Genomic DNA, 10,164 nt, shown 5'->3' with positions numbered 1-10,164 from the left:
TAAGTGAGGTGACAAGTCACAGATGACAATAACTTGAATAAAATTAATAATAATAATAATAAAACAAAATACATGTTAAATATTTATCCTTAAACAATCAACAATTATGCCTACACTTGCACACCTGAAGGTAACGGATAGGTGCACAGGGAAAAAATAAATTAATTCAAATTTACAACTAAAAGAAGAAAAATAAATCCTGCACACTATCCTCACTTGCAAATATATAATAAAAATTAAATTGAATCATATACAACGAAACGAAACGAAACAGAAATATCAGAAATTACAATTCAGAGATTCCCATATTTGTCATGCTTAATGTGTGTGTGTGTGTGTGTGTGTTGCGTGTAAAAAATAAATAAATGCAACTTTAAGAGTAGCATTTTCTAGGCCTGACTCATTAATAAAACCACCACTGTGCTCCACAGAAACTAGACATTTTTGATTCTAATTGTTTTCCTAATTAATGTTGTTCAGTTGCTTTGACACAATCTGTTTTGTTTAAAGTGCTATATAAATAAAGGTGACTTTTACTTGACGACTTAATAGTCGCATGGTGATCTAATATAGTAATATGTCTTTTCTCTAGTACGGTGTTTCGAAGTCTCTCTGTCAATGCAATTTTATCACCAACTGCACTGTTAAAGTGTGCAACTGCATGAATACCACATTAGTTCCTTTCACACATTGACTAATGTTTTCAGAAACAGACTTAATGTCACTAAATACATATAAGACGATGAATTGATGATGAAGAGATGATGCACAGCGCTTAGATTGCGGTTAACCTTTTGTTTCCCGAAAGTAACAGAATAAACAAGCAGCCTTAAGCTTTCTTGGGTCTCTGTGGGTAAAAGTTTCCATACGCTGTCCTATTGCAGTGAAACACAAGTGTCAATTGAAGTGCAAACTATATATCTGGCTATATTTAGAGTTCTCCTCCAGCTTTACCAATCAACCGTCTAGAAATAGTGGATATTCAAGAACCTTTTTAATATAATGAATCACCATGCATACGTGTTTTTCTTTTCTTTCTTTTTTTCTTTTTTGCATGTGGCAGAATGTGCCTCATGCAAATAGGAAATGTATTTTCACACATTAACCAGCAGGCGTGAGTTTAAAAGTCACTCCTTATTTCATATTTCTCAAAGCAAAATTATTGCTAAAGCCCATTTGTAATATCAAATGTTAATATTTATCAATCCCATAATGCACCGCATTAACAAATGTACAGCTGATGTACACTTAGTTGCTCGAGAATATTCGAGTGACTGTGATTGTGATTGAATTCCTTTTTCACAGATGGGTCAACCATTCATCCATTATTCAAATGGCTTGTCCAATGTGGGCAGAGCATATATCATACAGATCAAAGCACTGGATGACAGTTGCTCTGTAGTGGCTTGACAGAAGGGAGGTGTTTTAAGCTTATGTTTCTCCAATGACTGCACATAGGGGGCACCAGTTCATAAGTTGACATGTTTTAGTAGAGTGAAAGTGAAGTGACATTCAGCCAAGTATGGTGACCCATTCTCAGAATTTGTGCTCTGCATTTAACCCATCAAGAGTGCACATACACAGAGCAGTGAACACACACACACAGCAGTGGGCTCCCGGGGAGCAGTTGGGGGTTCGGTGCCTTGCTCAAGGGCACCTAAGTCATGGTATTGAAGGTGGAGAGAGAACTGTACATTCAATTAAAAAGTTTAAAAGTTTAAATACAACTGAAAATGAGAGTTCACAAGAATTAGAAATTGCCAGTTGATATTAGGAGACACCAGAACCAGATTCACATGAGCACAAGAACAAAAGATAAGCCTCATCACATGCTATACGTCTTGGGTCAGAAGGCCTGAAAATTGACAACAGCCAATCACACGTCATCTAAATTAGAAAGACAAGTCTTGACTCCCCTAAACCCAAACGTTTCACACACACACACACACACACACACACACACAAACCTTACAAACACTCCATAAGATGTTGCCAAATGCACAAAGGACCTCAAGAGGACCTGATGATACTGTTTGTACTCTTTCCCTCTCAGGTTTCATCATATCTGCTGCTGTATTTAAAAAAAAGAAGTCCTGGAGACCTTCACTGCAGGCAAAACTATAACTTTAGAGTGCTTGATATTGTCAGGGACCAGGCAGATCCTGTCCCAGCCAATCCACAACGCTCACACTCCTCAGAGTACTAATCACCCACACCTGATCACCACCATGTGGCACTATATAAACACTCACCCATGCACCAGTTCACCGTCCAGCCTCCAACAGGAATCAACCTCACGATCTTTTCTCCAGCTCACCTCGACTTCGGAAGATCGCCAGAATAACGTATACTTACCTTTTGAGAAGCTAACCAGTGTGTCTTTGTTCTCCTGTCTCCAGAACTCCTGTGACAATATCTGTGATCTGAAATTCCCTACGAGCCCCGATATCCCCTTAGTTCTCGTGCGACTCTCTGAACATTGACCTTCCTCTGCAAGGCAAAAGAGACAAGTGTTTTTGACAAGTATTATGACAGTTTCTCACTGACAAATGTGTAGGAAGTCAGTGTCTGCTGGTTCAGACATATATCAGGAGATACACATCCAGGAATTGTTTATAAGCTTGGAAACATAAACGATCAATATGAGAATAGCTGTGAGAAAGATTCACATTTACAGTCCCATATCTAAAATCTCCCCAAGAAAAACCTCGGTTTAACCAATGCTGGGACTTACTACTGTGCTGTGGCCACGTGTGGGGAGATACTGTTTGGGAATGAAAGTAGGCTTGAAATCGGGGGTGAGAAAAATACATACAGTATGATAGATCAAATCATTTTTCAAAAGAAATGTTAATTGCAGTTTTAAATATTTAGTTTTTTTTTTTTTTTTTTTTTTTTTTTTAAATACCAGTTTCTGAGACCACCTGGACTGACATAAAGGTCCCAGTGGTAGCAACAAATATCTTGTGGTTGATGATCATCACTATCTTTCTGTGTAAGAAAGTATAAAAACAGCAATAAACATTTTCTTGCCTAATGGTTAGAGAGTTTGACTCCTAATCCTAAAGTTGTTGGTTTGAGTCTCGGGCTGGCAATACCATGACTGAGATGCCCTTGAGCAAGACACCGAACCCCAACTTCTCCCAGGGAGCTGCAGCATAAATGGCTCCCCACTGCTGTGTGTGTGTTCACTGCTGTGTGTGTGTTCACTACTGTGTGTGTGCACTTTGGATGGGTTAAATGCAGAGCATGAATTCTGAGTATGGTTCACCATACTTGGCTATATGTCATGTCACTTTCTGAGAAAGGTTTTAGATTTTGTAGTATGGCCAGGTAGACTGTAGCTAAACTGATCAATTCCACAGTTACCTGAATTAATGCATGCAATAAATATGTACTTTACCTTTTATATTTTTTAACCTCTTTTTCTTGTTGATCCTTTTTTGTGCCTTGTTTTGGAGATTTTTTGTTACAAATAACTAACAAAACATAGGCTAAGTAAGAAAGGCCTGTTGCAGTCTTCTCAGTTTAGATGACTAAATCATCATACTGTACATTCCATGCATTATACTTAACATGTGAGTATGAATTTAAGATTTTTTTTAATTCTTTGGTAAATGAAGTAATTTCTGACACAATTCATAAAAACAATCGGCAGTGTACCTCGGTTGTTATCATTTAATTTTCCATTTTTAATGTTTAGGTATGCTGTTGGGCATTATTTGCATGTCAGCAGTAAGAGTTTGACCTGGACACTCCACAGCTCTTCAGTGCTTCACACCAGACGATGGGCACTTTAAAGAGCTCTGGCTAAAATTTCAAAACAGTTCTGCTAAAGTCTTTGTGGCTTTGAATGAATCAGACAAAACTGGCATTATTATTGGAGAACAATTTCAGGATCTTTCAAAGTTTAGCTCGACTTTAGTCTCTCAGTACTGAACATTGAGCAAACAGACATCGCTGAGCACTACAGTTGGACGATTATAGTTTTTTGTTTGTTTCTTGCAAATGAAACCAGACTGATGTTTGAAGTGTTTTTTCAGATTGACCATTCACTGGTCCGATGACAGAATCCAATGACATGAGAGAAGGTATTCTGCACTGTAGGTCTTTTTCTCTGCACTTTTTAAAAAGTGGCTCCAATTCAACAATGGGCAAACGACATATGTAGGTACAGATCAGTGATATTTATTATATGTCTTGCAATATGTAAATTCAAATTATTATAAAATAAAAAAAATAAAAACATATTTTGGCCAAAATCATGTTAATCTTGTGCTTACCAACAAAAAAGAGAAATTCTGCTTCATGGCCAGGATATTTTATAGTTGGGACCACTCCATCTTTCAAAATCGAACTGGGCATAGTTTATAAAACATTCATCACCAAAATGATGAGAACAAACAAACACCCATGCGAAACTCAGTTGCTGTCTGGGGAAACAAACTGCATCCACTGTTCACGTAAAGCTGGGTTCTTTCGGAAGCTGAACAAGATTGTCTATCTCTCACAACCAAAAACACACATCTTTAGAGACATTCTTCTCGAGCACGCTCTGTGCAGCGCTGCTTAATGAAGCAGGTTGATGAGCTTCCTCTTGCTCTTGCTTGCGCTCTGTTTGCTGTGTGCTCTTCCAGAAGTAATTCAGTTTAAAAAACCTTTCCAAAACTTATTCAAACCTGGAAGTTTTTTGGAACTCTGGCCATGTTTAGCATGAAAATCCAACTCTTTAACAGTGTAAATAACTCCTAATGCATTAAATAGCTTTAGACCGCCCATTTTTAACAATCAGCCACACATCTGTTAGCTATCAACAGTGTGTCTGTTATGGTAAATGTTGGTCTTTTAGTGGTGCAAATATTCTGCACATATTTTAGAAGCATTATAGCATTTGTTATTTAAAGACTTCGTGTCATCACTCCCTAATCTAGGTCCACCCACCATCCAGCCAAGTGTTTTTCTAGACGAAAGAAGGGTGCTGGCTATGATTTTGCAAACCATTAGAGGGCTGTAGTGAGGGACGGTAATTACTAAAATGTGCTAATTATATATTTTAACTTGAAACTGCATATGGGAAGTATTTAATACAGAATAAAAAAATAAATAAACATGTACTTCATACTTAATTTGACTTGCAAAGTGCATTAACAAGCCTATATGGAGGCGTTGGATAGATCCAGTGCCCATCACTATGTGTAACATCAAATATATAGTCCAGCAGATGTGAAACCTATTTTAGAAAATACACCGTAGGTTTATCTAAACAAATATGTAAAAATCTAATTTAGATTAAAAATAAATAAATAAATACAGTAATGAACTGAAAATACAACAGATGGCCACGCACATATTGTAGATGTCTACATAAACCTACCCCCCAAAAATAAAAACTCCTAGTGCCCTTCCAAATATACAACAACAGCCTACTACACATCACATTTAATCAGTATCTCAATTTCACTTGTCCATTTATAAACACTGTACATGATTACAAACACACAAATCGTGCAGGTCCTGTATATCACTTATGGGTCTGACGATGACTGGCCTTTTCAATGAAAGATCTACCATAGTTTGACTGTGCCAAAAGCCCCTCCTCCTTACATAAAAAACATCTATATCGCCCACTTAATTTCCTCTTAAGCTCTGTTTCGACTCAGAAGTGCAGTAATGTTACATATTTTAGCTGCAGCTTTATTGCTCTTTGAGACAGGTAAGAATTATTTTACACTGTGAACTACAATATTATTATAAAAAAATACTTTATAAATTAAAAATAAAGTGTTACTGAAATGGGGAGAGCCTTATTTAAATGTAATTATATTTTGTATTGGTGTCCTATTGTTTTGATTTTCTTGTTTACTGATTTTCAGGTCTTCTCAGAGTTATGTTTTCAACAGCAAGTACACAGACTCATTCAGGACAGAGAGTCACTATGTGGTGTTCACACAATATCCATGTTTCTGGATATCTGTCCTGGTTCAAACAATCAGACGATGCTGTACCCATTACTATTGTGCGCATGTTATACACCGAAAGTCTTCAGAAAGTTGAGCCAACATATTTCAATAATTTCACAAAAGATCGCCTGGTCATGGATCTGTTCAGCAACGTCACCACCCTAACAATCACGCAAGTGAAAATGTCTGATTCTGGATTCTACTTTTGTGGAACTACAGATTATGATGTGAAATTCGGCAATGGAACCAGACTTGAAGTAAAAGGTAAAGTTTTTTTTTAACCTCTCTCACTATACACTAGTTTTTATTTACTGTTTATATCTCCTTTTTTTCTCACTTTGTCATTAATAGCAAATGTTGAAGAACACCACAATTTAAATACAATTGTAAATCCCACAATGATAAGTGACTTGCCAGCTGTTTTCATAACAGAGAAAAATTACACAGGAACCTCAAAAAAGGGTATGTTATTTTACTTTCAGTAATAAAGTTAAAACTGCAGGTTTTTAATATATGAATGTTCTTGTTTAATCTCTAATCAAATTATGGATAAAATGTGATCTTTGTAGCATCACTTAAAATGCATCATTAAATTTATATCCACTCCTTTACAGATGATGAGCAATCAGCCGTGTCTGAGGAGTGTTCTAGAGACATCTATTTCAAACTGACCCTTCTATTTGGTGGAATCATTTCTTTTACATGCATCGTTTCTCTTATTTGGGGGATTATCAGGGAACACAGAAGACAGAAGCATAAAAAAGGTGAACACTTTTCACATGGTTAAAAAGATCAAGTTAAATCACAAATGTGGAATGAACATTACAAAAAATGGCTTTGGACATAATTTTTAAATCTCACATTATCTTCAGAGCAACTGATTTTCTTTTTCTCTGCTTTGTGTCAGTCGCTGAATGTCAAGCACAACAGCAGGATGACAAGGTAAATTACACAGACTTATCTTTTCTTAAAAATGGAAACAGCATCAAAGCCTCCAGAATAAAAATAAAGTTGTTATATGACCACCTGGATTCGAATCTTGACATACCGTATACACGTTTGTACTTCTTTGCAGGAAAATGATTCAGTATATACTGCTGTGTATTTCTCAAACCAAAGACCCAAAAGAGCAGGACGACATACTGAGGACCCAATTGCTGTGTACACTGATACTACTTGAAAAATAAAACAAACTCAAACATATTATTAATTTATTACCTATGGTTTATTTTGACAGCAAAATAGTGAACCTGTTTAAAGAAATGTTATTATTGAGACGATCAGAGATCTGTCTTTTCTTTGCATTTTTGTACATAATGGTGAAGTTCATTAAAATTGCATTGCAGTTTTCTTCGACTCCTGATATTAATTTAATCTGACTCTAGATTACAAAAACCTTGAATTTATATTGCAAAAAATCAAAAAACTTTTCTTTTCTTTTTTTTAAATATTGAATCTTGTAACAATAAAAACTCCACAATCATCGGGAAGGAGGCGGGAACCGGTGGACAATCAAAATGAAAGCTTTAATAATCAAAATAAACATAAAACAGTGCGACAGCCCCTCACGGTCGACTGCCACGCACAAATAAAATCTCCACCAAACAAGCAAACAAACAGTTCTGTACCTATTGCCATTGTATACATGATGATAACCTACGAGCTTAAGGAACTACATGCTAATTATTGAAATGATTTTCAACAAGATCATATTCTGATGACTCTGGATATCAAAAACACCTCCCTGATCATTTTGAATGTGGATGTTTCTGATTCTGGTCTGTATTTCTGTGGTTGGGACAACTGGATGATGACATTTGGTGATGGAACAAATCTAGACATCAACGGTAATCTGTCCTTATCAGTAACACTCTTGTAGAGGAATTTTTGCTTCATGTCTAGCAACAAAATATATATATAAAAAAAAACATGATACAAATACATGTGGATAGGTTTTAATATACTAAATGACTCTTGACTTGTATTTTGCAGAGAGGAGAGTTACGCCACTGCAAAATGGAACAGAAATAACAAATAAAGGTGTTTATTATCTGACTTTCTTTAACATTCATTTGCATTAACGCATTTTTCTAATCTGAGGTTGTTTAAATGTTAAATGTGATTTAATTTGAACAGATCTCAAGAAGAGCATGATTTCTGCAAGAGACTGTTCTGAAAACATCTTTTATAAACTGACCTTTATCATTCCACTCACAACGCTCATTATTAAGATACAGGAGAGAAACGCGCAGGAAAACGGTAACATTCTATTTAATTCAAAAGATTTGCATTGGCAAATGACTGTGAAATAATTGTAATAAATATTTTTTTTTCCTTGTTTCTGGTACCACAGATGCTGATTGTCATGCAACACAACATCATGAGGTAAACTTTTCATTAAAATAAAAATGTACAGTCCCTAAATATGGAAAACTTTCATTTAAAATCAATTACCAAAAAAAAACAACTTTTTAAGCTAAGGTCTGCAACATGTAAAGGAAGAGTATGTAAAATGGCAAAAAATACTGAAATTAAAGACTAGGCTGACTGGTGTGCAAAATGATTTTGAATACACTAATCTCTGCTATTTAAAGTTATAATGAGAACAGATTTTTATAAACTATGAAAAATAACTTTTCTATTAACAGTATTTTTCAATATTACTGTAATATACATAACATTCTTAAGTGAAATATAATATGTGTTTTGAGATTGTTTTGCATATGGTCTATGGGCCTGCTTCTCTTTTCTGTTTAGCTCACCATGTCTTTAAAAAGGGCTGCAAAATTGTGAAAATACAACCGTTGAGCAAAATATAGCTCTGTCTTTGGAAAATAAAATATGGTTATTTATTAAAAGTAAAAATAAAGCAAAAAAAATTATAATAAAGTAATAAAATAAAGCTTGGGTATAAAGTATTTTGCATTCTGTATGTGTGGGGTACAAACCAGCAACAACATCAGCTAGAAAAAAAATATAAATATTCCACATGACCAGACTATTTCTCAGTTCTCCCCAACATCAGAATTAGCAATGAATTGTAAATTCTAACACCAGAGAATGTATTTGGATGCTAATAAGGATGCATTTGTATACAGCCCTTGTTTTTTTTTTTTATGGTTTTCTTCTGAACATACTTAAATTAAATTTAGGGTGCTTCCACACTAGCACTTATGGTGTGCACCCAGGTTGACTGACATCAGAGTTCAGTATGTTTGAATGATGTGAATGCTGTCTTCCGAACTCGGGTGCACCAAGGGGTGGTCTGGGTATGGCTCAAATTAATTACAGTACAGTTTGCTGCTCATATTAACACAACATACCAAATCACAGAAGTTAACTGCTAATAATGACATATTATTTGACAAATCTAACTCTGGTTCGGACCAGGCTATCAAAAAAAGTTTGAAAGCAGCCTCAATGTAATTACAGTAATTTTTCAATCTGTTGCAGGAGACTCATTCACCAGTCTATGCTGCTCTACAGTTCTCAAAACACCAGAAAAAAACCAGAAGAGGATACAGATGTTGTGTATTCTGCTACTAGATAGTCCAACAATGGCACAATGTCAAATATTGTAGCCTACTGTAATGTTTAAAAGCCATATGTTCATAAAGACTCTAATATTGAAACACTTTTACTAATGCCATACATGTAAGTGTATGTAAGCACTGCAATGTTTAGTATTTTCGATGCAAAAGATTTTGTGAAGATCAAATGTATTTGAAAGTTCTAAGAAGTTTCATTTAGATCTGCGTATATTTCCTGTCATTAAGATAAAAGCAGGCCCTTTCTCAAGAGGAGGGGGTTGTGAATGATATCATTTCCTATACAGGCCCTGACATGAAGAAGCTGTTCAGTGTAGAATGAGACGTGCTGAAGGGAACTTCAGCGGTCCAGATTACAAAGCTGAAAATATACACACTGAAATAACATGCAAATTATTAAAATGATTAGTCAACAATTTAGTACTGAGCAGTAGCCTGCTCATTATGAATATTGATATTGCTCATGACAATTTCAAGAAAATGTTAATAAAACAATGTTTAAAATTGATTAAATGTGTGTGAACTATGTTTAAAAAATTTCTTAAATGTCTGTATGCCAGTGTGTGACCTGTTAGCACCAGAGCATCACACTTTGACTGTTTTCTACCAACCAGTCTGCCCCCAGCTCATCACTCACAGTCCTCACTGCAGCTCAA

General features: G+C 35.4%; 1 gene segment (V, D, J or C); it reads left to right on the top strand.

Moving 5' to 3' along the window:
• Window positions 1-5,670: 5,670 nt before the first annotated feature.
• LOC113071457 (Ig kappa chain V-V region T1-like) lies at window positions 5,671-7,147 on the top strand. The segment is given in 6 exon segments: window positions 5,671-5,713; window positions 5,874-6,224; window positions 6,393-6,422; window positions 6,696-6,724; window positions 6,868-6,902; window positions 7,036-7,147. Coding segments are annotated over 6 exon segments (600 nt in total).
• The last annotated feature ends 3,017 nt before the right edge of the window (window positions 7,148-10,164 follow it).

Source organism: Carassius auratus, unplaced genomic scaffold (genome assembly GCF_003368295.1).
Source record: "Carassius auratus strain Wakin unplaced genomic scaffold, ASM336829v1 scaf_tig00007334, whole genome shotgun sequence".
Classification (NCBI taxonomy): Eukaryota; Metazoa; Chordata; class Actinopteri; order Cypriniformes; family Cyprinidae; genus Carassius; species Carassius auratus.
The sequence above is the reverse complement of the archived record's forward strand: the minus strand, read 5'-3'. Positions and strand labels throughout refer to the sequence as shown.